Genomic DNA, 17,841 nt, shown 5'->3' on the forward strand with positions numbered 1-17,841 from the left:
TGCAATTATCGAGAGGCCCATACTGTTTAAAATCATCTACCAAATGAATTAATCCATGAATGTTGGAAGATACAAGATACTGTCCATAGATTTGTTCAAATGTTTCAACAAAGTAATTTAACAAATCATCAGCATATTGTATAAATGATCTACGATTAGGAGATAATAGAATAATCATTGCTATATTGAGGGCCATAAAGTTTTTTAAACAATCAGCAGACACAATATTTTTTAATATAACAGGACCAACATACAACAAAAATGAACGGAATTCGGTAGCTTTCCAGCGTGCCACTTCATCTAGAGATCTAGGTTTCCGAGAAAATTCACATGGAAATTCAGATTTGAAACTTAAAGATAATTGGGTTAAATGTTTTATTTTTGAAGATGGTAAACGAACACTTAATGGTCCTTTGATCCACAATAGTAAAAGTTTTTTCATTACACCCAGAGTTACTAAATGCATGTAATCAAGGGAGAAAGAGGATACAACATTCACACCAGATATTTCTACAATCCTTGAAATAGTAGTATATGGTGAATGGTGATTTATATCAGTTTGATGAACATAATTATTATGCGTTCGTTTGGCTTCTCGCTTGGAAATATCACAATAAGGAAAACATAGCCGATTCTCTTTATACTCTCCTTCAATTTCACATCTTGTGCAAGAAGAAAAACCATTATGACCTTTTATTTTCAAAATGAATGCTTTTGCAGGAGTGTCGCAACAAAAAACATCTAATATTATCTTATAAATACTATTATTAATCACTAGACCATTTTCAACTAAATGTTTTGCTTCGTCTATAAAATCTTTTAAAAATTCATTGCTATCATTTGGCTTTTCAGTACCAAAATATAGTCCAACTGGAAAAACAACATTACTTTTTGACCTCACATAAGCTAAAATGGGCCAAAATTGATTGGAATTGCTTTTAGAAATAGGCAATCCATCGATGCCAATAACAAGATTCATTTCTTTTGAAGATTGATCAATTATTGTATTAAAAGTTGAAAAGTATCTATTAATTCCATTTTCGATTCCAAAATGGTAATATTTACCAGGATCAACAATTCGCATTTTACATAACTCTACAGGTTTTGTGTGTAAAATAGTTCTAGCATCTTTGGGCAAAGTAGAAAAACATTTATGTTTTCTTAAAATTAATAGGAGACTATTCAAAGCAGTATGTGGAATTTTGTTTTGTATTGACCAATCAGCTAACTCAAAACAAAAAGATTTGTCTGTATCAAAATATATAAAATCACCATCAGTTGAAGTATTTAAGTTTAACGGGTCATTAAAATGTTCAGTATTTAAATTATAATTTTGAGTCTTATTGATATTATCCGTTAAACTATCATCTAATACAAAATCATTATTATTTGGGCTATTATTCATTTCAACTATATTGTTTTCTGTAATTTGTGATAAATTACTAGGAGATTTATCAATATTATCTACAGAGTCATCAATAAAAAAAGAATTATCTTGTACAGAATTATAATGCGCTTCTAACTCTTCATTAATTCTCCTTTTTTTTGATCGATAACTTAATGGAAATGATTTTTTCATACTTGAACTATAGGTATAAACAAAGAAATGTATAGAGGTTAGGTAGGTATCTGTAATTTATTTATTAATCATTAACTACCTACATATATAATCTAGTTTCTGAAGGCTATACCTAGGTTAGGTAGAGACTAATTGAAATGATACTGTATAATATAGGTCGTTTAAAATAACGCATAGATTACCTACCTACCTACCTATATTAAACATAATTTTGTTTGTTCGATGTACCTACATAGCATATTGGAAATCTACATTTTGTGATGCTTAATGTCAAAACCTCAAGGGCTTTTACAATTTACATTCGTGATTTTCTACGATTGTGAATACCTAGCGATCACAGTAGTTTAGATTTCGGGTGCACATCGACGCGACGACGCAGCATATTATTATCAAAAATATGTAAGATTTTATAGGTAGGTAGCTGTCAGTATGCCCCGTGGAATCTGATAAGTATTAGATATCTCGTGACTCGTATTATACTTAATTTACATTATACTAATACGTAGATTTACTTACCTATTGTCGCCGAAAATATATAAAGTAGGTAATATCACTCTTGAGTAGTTGAGTACTTGACACAGACCGAAGTTTCGACAACAGTGAACAGTCAACAATATTGAGAGTTGAGCTTGAGACAAAGTGACACACCGGGCACAGTACACACACAACTACACAATAAGTTTAAAAGTACCTAATAACAAAGATTAACAATAACCAATACGATCACGATGCGCACCGAGTTGTACGAATTAGGGGTGCGCGATTATGACAATCGATTAATCGATCCTAATCAATTAATCGATTAATCGATTATTTTTAATAATTTTAGATAATCGATTAATCGGAAGATCGATTAATCGTAAAAAATAATCGATTAATCGATTAATTGTTTCGATTAATCGATTAATCAGCCAATCGATTAACAATTAAAAAATCGATTGTTGTGTGTAGTATCACAGATTAATGAAACACGATAAAAATATATCCGTTATCATAATAAAACATTGGAAAACGTTGACTATTGATCTATTTATATCTTCTGTAGATACAAAATTTGTTACATTAATCCATAACGTCATCATTACAATTATTATTAAAATAACGTTTAGTTTACGAATTACGATATTCGAATTTACAATTACCTATTGGCTAATGGCTATTACCTCAATTTAAATCATGAGTGAAGTGTGGCAAGTTTTTATTAAAACTGACTGTGGTTTACGTGCCCAATGTCAAATCTGTAAAAAGACGTACGCCAATTCAGGTACAAATACAACAAATTTATGGAATCACCTTCAGTCCAAGCACAAGTCAAAATTTAAAGAGTTGGATGATCAGCGCAAAGGATTTTCAGGATCGCCATCGCCATCCTCGTTGTTAGTTAACATTGATGAATGTGATGATGAGTAAGTTTTATTTATGTGTATTATTTGTAACAAATATTTTCCATCTATGGACTATGATATATTAAGAAGTAATCTATTAAGTATTAATTATTTAAGTAGGGTAAAGTTGGGTACTGACTAGTGACTACCTACTGAGTTGAGTACTGACTACTGAGTACTGACTACTGACTACTGACCACTGGGTAACTGCATAGTGAATTCTGATAAGTGATAGGTCGATTGTTAACGTAATAACNCCCCCCTGGCTATGGTTTAGCCCCCCTAAAAATATCCTTTATTAATTTTAAATATTACACGTAAAATTGTATTTTGTCACTTGGAAAAAAAGAAATGAATATTTTAAATCTCGAAAAGTTTTCAAATAAAATAGATAAGAGATAACGATTATGTTTGATAAAATATATTGAGTGAAAAATATCTATTTTTAGACAGGGACTGTGGGTTTTATATTATTTTGTGATATTTAGGATTGCATTGATAAGCTTGGTCATACTGTCATCTGTCTTGTAATTGAGGTTGGAATATTGAAGAATATTTACAATTATAAAACGTTACGCCTCTGTATTTTTCAGTTATTGTTGTTACTTATTTCTTATTTGTTTTGTGAATTTATTGCTATACGATATTAAGATGAACAATAAAGTTTTTAATATTTTCAATATTAATAAAAAAAAAAATGATGAATGCGTAGTGCCAGTAGTGGTCAAAGAAACTTCCATAGTAGAAGCTGAAGAGCCCGTAATAGTACAAAAAATACAGCCGAATAGCCCTAATGATTTAGGTGATATTCACACCGGGCCATACCGACCAATATTACAGGTAAGTTATATTTTTTATAATAAATGAGTACCTATGAACCTACTTTCCTTTTGCTTAAATCATAATAGTATTTTGCAATTTTGGTAAGTACTTTGTTAACTTAAGACTTGTAATAAAATGCATTATTATTCAATTATGTTGCTACCTGACACTTAAATTTTAAATTTTGTTTAGGTGTATCCAAAAACCAAACAAGGAACTCAAAACAGAAGTTTTAGTGCTTCATGGTATGATCACTTTCCATGGATTGAGTACAGTATCGAGAGTAATGCAATTTATTGTTATGTGTGCCGTATATTTGGTAATGAGACTTCAGAGGATACATTTGTCAAAATAGGATTCAACAATTGGAAAAAGGTAAATTTTAAACTGTTTTTAACCAAGTTTATTATTGTATTAATTTTGAAATGTGTAAAAGATTACATTTATTTTTACATAGGTGGTGTAATAGAGTGTACATTTTTTCATACTGTACCTATTATATATTTGTATATAGCCTAGTCATTTGTGAACAGTTATTAGTAGGTAAATATAGAAATTAATTATTTTTATTTACAGCTTAGTGGCTCTAAAGGGAAAGGATCAAAATCAAAATTACAACTTCATGGCAGTTCTAATCACCATTTGGTATGTTCAGCAAAATGGTTTGCTCTTAAACAAACAAAAAAGTCAGGTTCTGTTCACACTAGCTTAGAAACTGCAAACCGAGAACAAATTTCTATAAACCGTGAATATTTGAAAATATTAATAGATATTGTATTATATTTATCTAGACAAGGTCTAGCTTTCCGTGGTCATGATGAAAAAGAACTGTCTACTAATCAAGGTATAAATAAAAAATATGTATGTATCTTATTAAAAATATGTAAAACATTTAATAAACATACATACTATAATTATTATTTTTCAAAATTAAACAATATTATAATATTGGTAAAATATAAAAGTTTTTGTAATTTTCAGGTAATTTTTTAGAAACATGTAAATTAATAGCTAAACATAACACAGACTTTTTCAAAAAATATGAAACACCTATTAATTATACAAGTTGGGCAATTCAAAATCAAATTGTTCAACTATGCGCAGATAATGTAATTTCAACTATAAGCACTGATATAAAGAAATGTGGTTTTTTTTCTATAATGTGTGATGAAGCCAGGTAATAAACCATACCTGAGTTACTAACTACCTAATGTTATTAGCTAATATTTTTTATAATAAAATATATCTTTTTAGAAGTTTTAAAGAAGAACAAATGGCATTGTGCGTTCGATATACCAATCATTTTCAAATCTTTGAACGTTTTTTGGGTTTCATCAATGTTTCTGAAAATCAAAATTCAGAATCGTTGACATCAGCAATTGTTTGTTTTCTCGGAAAATATAACTTAATTGATGTTCCCATAATATTGCTCAATCATATGACGGAGCAAGTGTTATGTCTGGGAAACATGGTGGTGTTCAAAAAAAAATTCAAGAAAAGTATCCATATGCAATCTATACACATTGTATGGCACATAGGACAAATTTAGTTGTAATAGATATGTGCAAGTCAGTTAATGTAAATATGAAATATAAATACATTTATACATTTTAGTTATGTTTACAATTTTATAGTATTTATAAATCATTTTTAATTTATTTCTAGGAAGCTAAAAGTCTATTTAATACTTTAGAGGCAGTATATGTACATTTTGCTATGCCTACTACCAACTATAAATTTCTAGAAATTAAAAATAAACTCAAGATTAAGAACAAAAGTATAACTCGAATAAGTGACACACGTTGGTCATGTCGTTATCATAATTGTAAAGTAATTATGGAAAATTATCCTGCTCTAATTGAAGTTCTTAATGAAGAAATTGAAGATAACAATGATAGAGATGTGGCACAAGCTAAAGGTTAAATTAAACTAAAAATAATAAATAATTTTAATCATACACAATAAAATATAAAATGTATTATTTTTAGGAATTTTATCATTACTTCAGGAACCAGGATTTGTGGTTCATCTATTTGTTTTGTATGAAATTTTACTTGTTGTAAACATTCTGAGTAATAGATTACAAGAAAAAACCGCCACTCTAGGACAAGCAGCTCAAATAATTCATTCTGTAATACAAAGTCTAAAAGATTATCGAAATGATGATAAATTTTTGGTTATTTGGAATCAAATAAATGAATTTGCCAAAAAGCATCAAGTTTCGATTGAGAAACCTACAATTGGTAATTACTAATTTGTATTTTTTCAAATTATATTACTTTCTAATTGTAAAAATAACAATGTTATAATTAGTAATTTATATTCATTCTAATTTTTAGGTCTTGGGTCGAAAAGAAGAAGAGTTGAAAGTACACGTTTGTCAAATTTTTATGTAACTTCTACAACTAGTGCTCAACAAGAAGTTTCTGCTCAAGTAACAAATGAAGCATTTTGGCGAATCAAATATTATGCTGTGCTTGATTCTGTTATTGAAAATCTTATTCGTCGTTTTCCTGATCAAAGTTTAGAGCTTGCTCAGTCCATCGACAATTTTTTTCTGCTTGATTTTAAAGAAAGCAAATTATTCATTAACCATTATAAAGTAAAAATACATCATCTTTCAATAAAATATCTAAACAATGAATATTATGATTATATGCTTTAATTTATATTTTTTTACTACTGTATACTATTATAGGATCTGTTTCAAATTGATACTGATACATTAATGGCGGAAATGACTGTTGCAAAAAATGCTTTTCAAACTGTGTATCAAGATCAGGTATTAGGTGATCCAGAGCAAATGAAAAGTATCATAAATGAAGCTACTTTTCCAAATCTATACAAACTCCTTGGTGTTGCATATACTTTGCCAATAAGTAGTGCAACTTGTGAAAGGTCATTTTCTGCGATGAGGCGAGTCAAAACATGGTTACGGTCTACTATGATACAAGAACGGTTTTCAAATTTATCTATCATTCATATTGAGAGAGACATATCAAACAATATTAACAGTGAAGACATTTTAAACGATTTTTCAAGTGCTAACAATAGAAAAATACCGTTAATATATTAAAATGTTACCTAAAGTTGACTTGTTTTCTTTTTTCTTACTCTCATATTAGAGGTATACAAATTTAGTTATAATAATAATTAATATTACATTTTTAAGAAACTAGTAAGATACTAATTACTATTGGTTGCTATAAAATGTTGAGTAGAGTACACCATTTTTATGATAGGCTTACATTACTCACGATAGTGTCACATACATAAAAAAAACAAATTGTTGTAAAGCCAATATTATGTTCTTCTCTTGGTTCAGAATCTAAAATTTGTTTTGATTGTATGTAGGGACTAGGGGGGGATGGCACTCTATGGGATATTTTAAGTTCATAGTTTTGTTAGGAGGGCTGTAGCCCCCCCAGAATTTTAACCCTAGTTGCGCCTATGTATAAACAAAGAAATGTATAGAGGTTAGGTAGGTATCTGTAATTTATTTATTAATCATTAACTACCTACATATATAATCTAGTTTCTGAAGGTTAGGTAGAGACTAATTGAAATGATACTGTATAATATAGGTCGTTTAAAATAACGCATAGATTACCTACCTACCTACCTATATTAAACATAATTTTGTTTGTTCGATGTACCTACATAGCATATTGGAAATCTACATTTTGTGATGCTTAATGTCAAAACCTCAAGGGCTTTTACAATTTACATTCGTGATTTTCTACGATTGTGAATACCTAGCGATCACAGTAGTTTAGATTTCGGGTGCACATCGACGCGACGACGCAGCATATTATTATCAAAAATATGTAAGATTTTATAGGTAGGTAGCTGTCAGTATGCCCCGTGGAATCTGATACCTAAGTATTAAGTATCTCGTGACTCGTATTATACTTAATTTACATTATACTAATACGTAGATTTACTTACCTATTGTCGCCGAAAATATATAAAGTAGGTAATATCACTCTTGAGTAGTTGAGTACTTGACACAGACCGAAGTTTCGACAACAGTGAACAGTCAACAATATTGAGAGTTGAGCTTGAGACAAAGTGACACACCGGGCACAGTACACACACAACTACACAATAAGTTTAAAAGTACCTAATAACAAAGATTAACAATAACCAATACGATCACGATGCGCACTGAGTGAAATGGTCATAATATAGAGTTGTACGAATCGTGCACTGGAGCGTCGTGGGCCGGCAGGATATGGGTAATACACTAATACGTTATAGCAAGCGGGCGGTGTTATAAATATTATGCTGATAACAATAATAACAATAAACACACAGTTATTTATAGAACGGAGAACCTATTTTCCAACCTATTATTAGGTGTAAAAAATATATATATCGATTCAGGGGGAAATGTCTCAAACTCTCAACCGCTAGCTAGAATCCACGTGGGGGGGGGGAGAAGGGACGCCCAAGGCCCAAATACTAAATCGGTAAATAGTAAATACCTACTAAATAATAATAATAGTAAATACATCGCGTTATCTCATAAATTCTGATAATAATTTGAATAATATATAAATTATAAATTGAAAATAATTGTGTACGTGTATCTATATATATTATATATATACATTACACAATATACGTAGCCACGTATAGGTATATATGTATATATGATAGAATATTATACGTCTTGTAATACAATTTTTAATTATTTTAAAATAAATTCATAAGTACACCATTCACGCACAGACAAGGGCGCATACTTAAACTGTAATTAATATTGTACATAATATATTTTGTGCAATACACCTTCGTATGAAAGTGGCAAGCACGTATACATAGGGGGATTTTTGGGGTTCAACCCCCCCTCCCCCGAAATTTAAAAGTTGTGTAATATATTTATATATATATATATATATGCTATTAACCCCCCAAAAAAAACTAATATATGAATCCCCCTACCCGAATTTTTTTATTTTTAATATTAAGTTAGTAATGAATTAATAATAATATAGGATGATTTTGTTGTTACTTTAAAAATAATATTATATGTTTGTTGAAAATAAAACCGTACTATATTGTTTTATTAATAATATTAATTTCATAATTTCATAATAATAATAATATAATAATATTTGTTTGTTACTACTATAATAATATAAAACTTGTAAAGTAAATAAAACAATAGTATATTATTTTAATTATATTATTTTAGGTGTAATGAATTAATAATATTTTAGTATTATTATCATTACATTTTTGCTACCTGGGTATGTATATACTGTGTATATATACGATGCACTAATGCACTATGTACCTAACTACTATGTCGTACAGATTATGGATATCTAATATAGCCATATAGCCATATAAATACCTCTGGTGCCTAGAGTAAGGACGTATAGTCCCGTTCAAAATGCATATGTGGTGTTTCACTGGATTCTACGACAAATTTTGATAGAAAAAGAGCAAACGTAAATGAGAGAATGATAAAAAGCTAGTATAAAATTAACGAAAAACAATTTATAAACGTTTTCATCTTTAAATATTTTATACCAGGTATTTACAAACTATGGGAAACTACAGTGAAATATTTTAGGATTCAAAAAGATTCGATAAGTTTACGTATATGATTATTTGTCTTATCTGAGTCACTGTCATCGTACCTAGGTTGAATTTGTAATTTTAGTCGTCCACTGGAGTTCTTATATTAATGTATTCTTTACCTATGAATAATGCAGTATATTCAGTCACAGAAAGCACAACTTTTCCAACAGTTAAATAATTTCTTATATCGGAAAGAAAAAATACAAAAAGATGTTGATATTTAGATAGAATATGGTAATACGCTAACAGCTAAAATCATAATTATTGATACAAACTGTGTAGGTTGTAAACAATTAGCATACATTTTATGTGGTAGGTACAAGTCCTTTCATTCAACAGTTCTGTGTAGATTATTTTAATTTTTAAAAGGGCATCTGGATATATTGTATTCGGTATTGTTATCTTATTTTTTCTTAGATGTATACGCCGTTTTACCTGATAATTTTTTTTATCTATAATCTAAAGTACACATAATATTATGTAGGTATTGAATTACACATGAATTGAAATAAATAATAATATTAATTCCTATTATTTAGGTACCTACATACATTAATATTTTATACATATATTTATAAATTAAAATGTAATACAATATTATTCAAATCAATTTACATAGTACATAAATATAATAGACGGGTACTTATCATACAGTTTTATTAATGGTAACCTAAGTAAAAATATATTATTAAAGGTACGATTTTTTTTTCAATCATATTTAGTCAGTATTTATGATCGGTATTATTGAAAACCAGTAGGTAGTGTCATTTATCAATAATTAATTTTTGTATCAATGGCATCATCATAGTTTTCAACAGGAGGAGGGCAAAAGTTTTAACCAGCCCAAATAAGTAATTTAAAAAAAAACCACTCGCTTTGAAAATAGACTATTCCACTCTTATTTAAAACAAAATTTAGTTAAAGCGTGTAAGTTAGAATAATTTTAACATTTTCGTTATTTTTAAGTACTTTGTCCCTTCAGAATCTTAAAAATTAATAAAAATCTGAAATAACATGTCTTTAAATAGTTCAACATTAGTCAAAATTTTGAAAATTGTATGGTGTATAGATAATACTAATATAAAGATTCAATGAAAGTTTCATATATCTACAGTAATTATTTTTTAAATTACACCAAAAACCGTATTTGCGTAAAACTTCCAGTTTTTCCTTAATTTTTTTTTTTATGTTCTTTCTGGCGCTTTTGAAAACTACTAGGAATTTTAAATTTTGACCTCCTAAATGCACCAACTAGATTCACATTCCCACCGGAAATAATGCTTGACTTCAACAGAAAATACGCAACATCAATTTAAAAGGCTCAAGACCGCATAAATAATTGTGCTTTAAAAAGTAACTTGATGTACACTTATAACTAATGAATATTCAGTGATTTTTTAACTCAGTTAGAAACATTTTAGCAGTAATAAGGTAACAACAGTAATAACCAACACAACAGTTTATTTTCTAAGATTTTACAGTGAATTTTTCCGAGGATTTTTCTCAAGAATTATATAACCAGTATAAAACAGTTTTTTTAATGTAATTCGATACGTTCGGAAAGTTTCAGACGATTTTAAGTTTAATTAGCGACTGAACCTTAAATTCGTATGTCTAAATATAAGCGGTGTCTACTTTATTATAATAGCAGTTATAACCGATTTGAATGAGATTACCGATGTCACTAAATACTTGATAGAACAATTAAAAGTAATAATTGGGTTCAATATTAATAAAAAAAAAACAAAATTGATTTTCAAAAATTTGTGAAAGATTATAATAAAATGTATACGAGTAATATCCATATAGTCAGACTGTCAGAGTCGTTAAGTAGAATTCGATTTGTATGTATAATGTAACATTATATTAATATAATAATCTTATCCAATGTGAATGATCATATTATTATAGTGTAATGCAGCGGTTCTTAACCTGTGGTCCGAGGCCCCCTGGGGGTCCGCAATACTCATGTCGGGGGTCTGCGGCAGCCTTACCACCTGACACAAGTTAATACGTGACATAAAGGCATTATTACAATATTTTTGGATTATTATTTTTGTTTCATAAAAAATTATAATCTTATATTGTCTGTCACGGCGGGCCGTGATAAAATAATTTATATAACAATTTTTTTTAAACTTAAGTGTTTAATGATGTTAAAGTTTAAAATTAAAAATTAAGTTTAATCAAAATAATTATAAATGTGTATATTTTGTTATGTCTACTTCTAAAATATTTAATATAAAATAGTTATTATAATTTTGGTTATGATAACTTGATATGTTTTGTAAAAAAGGGTATTCGAAAAAAAATTGGTAGGGGTGGGGGGGGGGGNGGTCCGCGATTTCTAAAAATATTTCATCGGGGGTCAGTGTTCTACAAAAGGTTAAGAACCGCTGGTGTATTGCACTAAAACGCGTTATACCATGATCACTCGATGACGCATAAAGTATAGTAAAATAAACCTGCAAACTGTAAAGTCTCAGTACCATACTTTATTATATAATACATATTATGTTTTTATCATTTCATTAATTTTCATATATTATTATTATACCTACCGCAGTTTACCCGCGATAAAATTATCGATGATCTTGGATTACCTGGGTTCAATAATCAACCAAAATTATTATCACTTTATGTTAATTATTATTATTATATTATTAGTTAATCACTCTCTTATTAGTATTAATTACTGTAATAATATTATAACAGGATGTCAGGATGTCAGCAGCGCACTATTTGTTTTGTCTCACTGACTCACGCGTAACATATTTATTTTGCATAGTTAGCTTTATTATTATCCATGAACATATTAAGAAGTTTTACTTCAACTCTAATGTTGATGTTATTATCATTAACATGGTGGGACATCTCTTGGATTTTTATTTATATTTCAATTACAAAGTACATATTGAGCATTCTTAAATATTTAAATATTTTTATATTATTTTAATAATTGTAATACTTGCAATATTGTATAAAAATAACTCACTTTAAAATCTAAATATAAATAGAAGCTTATAAATAATATTTTTTAAATGCAGTTTGATAATAGATCGATTCGCTCTAATATACCTACTCTCTAATAGGTATACTCTAATTAACAACACAACATTGAAATTTGAAAATTTTTTATCTTCAATGATGTATTCGTTTGACGGGGGGCCTTTGATTTTTATTTTGAATTTGTAAGAATAAAACATTGTTAAATTGGTACCAGTTAATATAAAAATGTAAAATAATTGTTGAAAAAATATTTGTGGTGATTCGATAGCGTCCGTGTTTTCTACCCAATTTATAATATATCCTCCAGCATTATTTTGACCCCCAAGAATTTAATACATATATTATTAAACATAACTATTTTGTACCTAGACATAACAATACCTATTTAATTTGTTAATACTTAAATACGAAAACAAGATTTATCAAAGTTTAGTTCTAGAGAGTTATTGTCTAAGCCGCTAATAAGGTCTAATCATTATTTAACTAATAATTATATTGTGAATAACAAAGATTTATTTATTTATTTATCTAACAAAGATTCATTAATCTAGATGTATTTTCTATGTAACATTTTTTTTTAGTTAAGGTTCGGCTTATTATTAATTTATGTTGCATTTGAGCCACAAAATACATTTCTTCTATGTTTTTTTTTATTTTTTATTCTTTTATTTCTTATTAGGCTTTATATGATGTACTGAATATCGACATTTGACAACATGGGGCATTAGTGTTTTTCTTATGAAAAACCTATAAAACTTAAACCAACTTGGGACACTATTTAAAATATTTAAAAAATAATAAACAATTTTCTGTGTTTAACAAATATATTTTGTAACTAGTTAGTATATAATCACATCCAAGTTGGACGGAAAATGTAAAACCTAATTTACAGAATTGTATGCATGATTATAATAATTTATAATATGGACTAATGATTAGAAAAGTGTACTTGTACACACTTCAAAACTACTCATTCAATGAGTATTAGTGTAAGTTTAAGGATGTTAGCAAAACGATTAAACATAAAATGAATACTTAAGTTTAAAACTTGATGCTGCGACACTATTAAAGTGATTTTAAATAGTGTTAAAATAATAACACAATACTTGTTTCACATTAATTAATTGATAAGAAAATGTTATAGAGGTAAAACAAGGTATAAGATAATATTTTTGCCCTAAGCTGGCATGTTTGACAGTAATTACTATTAGTATTATGCACGTACTAGGTACCCTAATTGGGTTCCCTTTAAAAAGTAATACTAAATAAATTGATCTATCGTTTTTATTTTGACATCATAATCTAATTTTTAAATACACTTTATTTATGAATATCATAAAACAATGTGAGTAATCAAAATAAAATTACCTTTTTAATATTTTGGAACAACATTTATGTACATGTTTAACTCAGTTACATATTTTATTTATTTTTGTAGCTAGAGTATTATTTGAATCTTTTGTGACTAACTAACAATTATAATTCTAAGTAATGTTCAACCAACTTATTATTGTTCCTTCTTAAATCATTATTAAGTCCCACGTTGAACAATTTTTTAACGTAGTTTTAAAATGTTCAAATTATTACGAAGATAATGAAAATTTTTTCAAATAAAGTATAGGTACCTAGTGGGTAGGTAATTGTTGATTGGCAAAAAATATGTTCTGCACAAATATAATCAATTTTTACAAAAAATATGCAATGTGGGAAAGTAGTATGAGAAAATTCAATTAGTTATAGAAAATTAAATGTTTCACATTTTAAAAGCATGTTGTTGGTTGTGCCAGGAAGTTCCGCATCAGAATAATAAGAATTTTTTCGGCAATGAGAAGATTCAAGATAAAATATGTTGAAGGTCATTTATGACAAACTATAATTATAGTTATGTGTTTTCATAATATTTACCATTGATAAAACATTTAATGTGAGTTCAGTTTTGCAGGTTTTCAGCCCTACAACGATTATTAGCCAATATTTAACACAGAAGAATTAATTTACTAAATAAATATTGTAAATACCTAGTCGTTATTGATTTATTATACTTATTATGCCAGCAGTTCTTAAACTGTAGTACGTGGAAAACCAAAAATTAAACTTTTTACTAATGTTTATAACTTATTTAATATTATTTATTGTTTTGTGTAAGTATTTACTAAAATGTACATCGATCACCTACCTAAATTATAAGGTATTGTAAGATATGCACCTATCTATTATACAATTTTGAATAATCCTATATTTAGTCATTAGTGGTACATGAAAAAATATAGTTTTAGAACCTCTAGTATACAGGACGAAACAGAACGATCTGAATAATAAAAATAATTTTATTTTAATCAATATTTTTAGTTTTAATTTTTTATACTGAGAATAAAACATATTGAATCTGATTAAAATTGTTTTGAAAATTTAAAAAAAGCTAAATTTGGTTTGTAGACTTGTAACTTTAGATTGGAAGAACATTTATCAAAGTCAAGGTTATTGAGATAATTTATGATTTATTAAACTGTCAAATTGTTTTGAAGTATCACTTAATCATGTAACAAGTTTATATTTAAAAACTCTCATAAAGCGTTTTTTTTTAAAGTTTGTACTTCTTGAATTTAAAATGTTTTACTAAACTAACTTTATTATAAAATAATGAGATTTCAAAAATTTTAAATAGCAAACTACGTGACTTAAATAAAAAATGTTTATACAATCAACATTTTTTTAAAACTCAAATTTAAAATGTTTTCTTTTCAGCACTATAAAATAGTTTTAATGAAATATTATACAATGCTATGCGTTGCCAGCTATAAAAAAAAAATATATTTAAAAATATTGATTAGAATAAAAGTTGTTTAATATCAGGTCTTCATCCTGTTGCACCCTTCATGGATTTAAAAATATGTATTAAATATGCCTTTAATATGAAATGTGCATATTATTATACGAATAGGTCTTTATATTTTTACAACTGGGACAGTGTCCTGAATATTTCGATCCTGCAGGACACGCCTCTTAATCATAACGAGTGCAATCGTATTTTTATACTAAGTATAGGTACATTGTTTATTAGGTATTATTATGGCAATAATAAATATAATGTATTATATTTAGGCGATAAAAAAAAACACAAAAAACACGAAAAAACACTACCTAAGTTGACGACTTAGGTACTTTTCGCGTAGGTGGTCACGCGAAAGATCCGCCGGCCCGTGTTGACGTACGACTGCAGATCTCGGATGTCGCAGGCCATCTCGTCGATCTTCTTCTGGATCTCGTGCCAATATTCGGCGGAGGACGGTGGTGCCACGGTGGAAGTGGACAGACCAGTGGCAGAGTACGGCACGAGCGAGCCGCAATAACACATGCCCGCCAGGTAGCCGAGGACGGACGCCGCGACGGCAAACGTCAAGCGCCATCGGTATTCGAGCAGAAAATTCTTCGCGGCGCACAGATACCACATCGTCACGATATCCGTCATTTTGTTTACGCAGACTGCGACGGCGGCGATCGGTTAAACAATATCGATTGTTTCGACGAGTGAAAATATACGCCTAATAATAATTATTATAATGATGATATGAAATGATGAAATATTATATTACTTGGACGACGATCATGAAAGTGCAAATAATAATATGAAATATTACTAGCATCCGTCGAACGATAAAAATAAATAATGTCGTCGAAAACCACATGGATGACACGATAATATTATAATATTATTCGCATTATCGCGTTACCGTAAAAACGATACCGCGACGTGTAGGTAACACTCTGACGACAACTCAAAATAGAGCAAATAATACAAATTGCTCTTTGTGCAACATTTTCTATTCGATTTAATAATAAAATATAATTAAAAAATAGTTAACTCGTCCAGCTTCTAGGATGCTAGATACTACTGCCGATCGTAAGTCTCATCAATGCAAACTCTTTATTGCATATCGATAGCAGTCGCTCCACTTATATTAATAGGTAGTAGCCAGTAGGTACCTAAACAATGCCTAATCAATGTTATCGCATTATTTGAGTTACAAAGATAATCCAATAATATTATTCCATGAATTATAAACACGATTTTATATTATAATCTTGAAATTGTGAACCATAATTTATTATTGATTACATTAACGGAAAGTTAATTTTAGATCACTAAAAAATTGAATTAATAACTGATAATATAATTATTATTTTGTCTTGTTTATTTTTATACCTACGCTTACTTATTATACGACATTACGTTATGCCATATTAATGTGCTTTACTGAAAATCTATATTCTATACCATGGTGTTGTAATTAGTAAATAATATTGTCAAGTGTATTAAAAATGTCGAATAAATGGCAGTCGACATTGCTCAATTTCTTGCCATCAAAAAATACAACAAATTCCCAAAGCAGTGAGTATTACTTAAATATTGAATATCTACATTTTTCAAACATTTAAAATCATTTTCCTCTTGTTACTATGGCATTCTATTAAAATATAAAATCATTTTAATTTTAATAAATCACATTTCATACGAATAAATAAAATAATAGTTATAGTATTACTAATTGTAGTGCCTTTTTACTAATGAACTTTTTTGTAGATACTTAATACTTAAAATACTATTTAACAATACGAGTATCTAGTACCTGCTACTTCAATTTGTTTCTAAACCATAAAAATAGTTTTAAGACTAAACCGGGGAGGGAGGTCAGGGTTTTGAATATGGTGAATAAATAATATTGCTCCCCTTAGATTATAATCCAGTTACGCCACTGTGAACTGCTATCTATTATTGTTAGTTATTAAGGAGTAAGGACACCAAAATAACTATTTTATACTAGAAACAGGGGCGTATTCAGCTCTTCTTCCAAGGGGGGGGGGGCGAAATTTGAACTTAAATCATAGGTTCTTATAAAAAAATTTGTACATAAACGACAATGGACAGATTATAAATAAATTGGCGGATCAAAATTTTTCGATCGTTTCGCTTGCTTAAACTTCAATAATTGATTTCTAGTTTCTACCCACTTTCATAACCCATAACATTAATTATTATAAACAACATCAACAAAATACCAAATAAAATAACTTGGCATATAGGAGTTAGGACATAGGTCTATCCATTATAGTAATATAGTATTATACTAAAGTCTAATTAGGTTGCAGAGTGCGGACCATTAAAAAAAAATAAAATATAACCTTGTACACGATTAATAATTATTATAGCCACACTGCCACAGATACAACAACAATAATAATTATTGTATATATCTGTGATTATAGCCACGATATCTCTAATCTTTTGACTCTTATTAGTCTTATCTACAGCCATAATTGTAGCACACATAGATAATAAAGAATGGATAGGCCATGTATACTTATCATTGAGGAACGAACATGAAAATATTTTGAGGATATAGAGGTCTATTCTGTTGATTATTCTGTGATAAGACCGCTATTAGAATGAGAGGC

General features: G+C 28.5%; 1 protein-coding gene across 1 annotated transcript; it reads left to right on the forward strand.

Moving 5' to 3' along the window:
* The first annotated feature begins 2,755 nt into the window (after positions 1-2,755).
* On the forward strand, positions 2,756-6,862 carry LOC111038108 (zinc finger MYM-type protein 1-like). Its single transcript, XM_022321050.1, has 10 exons — positions 2,756-2,975; positions 3,677-3,804; positions 3,979-4,161; positions 4,363-4,630; positions 4,891-4,963; positions 5,041-5,167; positions 5,452-5,704; positions 5,775-6,029; positions 6,126-6,388; positions 6,485-6,862. The coding sequence occupies exons 1-10, from the start codon at positions 2,756-2,758 to the stop codon at positions 6,860-6,862; spliced, it is 2,148 nt and encodes a 715-aa protein (XP_022176742.1).
* Positions 6,863-17,841: the final 10,979 nt, after the last annotated feature.

Source organism: Myzus persicae, unplaced genomic scaffold (assembly GCF_001856785.1).
Source record: "Myzus persicae strain clone G006 unplaced genomic scaffold, MPER_G0061.0, whole genome shotgun sequence".
In the NCBI taxonomy this organism is placed as follows: Eukaryota; Metazoa; Arthropoda; class Insecta; order Hemiptera; family Aphididae; genus Myzus; species Myzus persicae.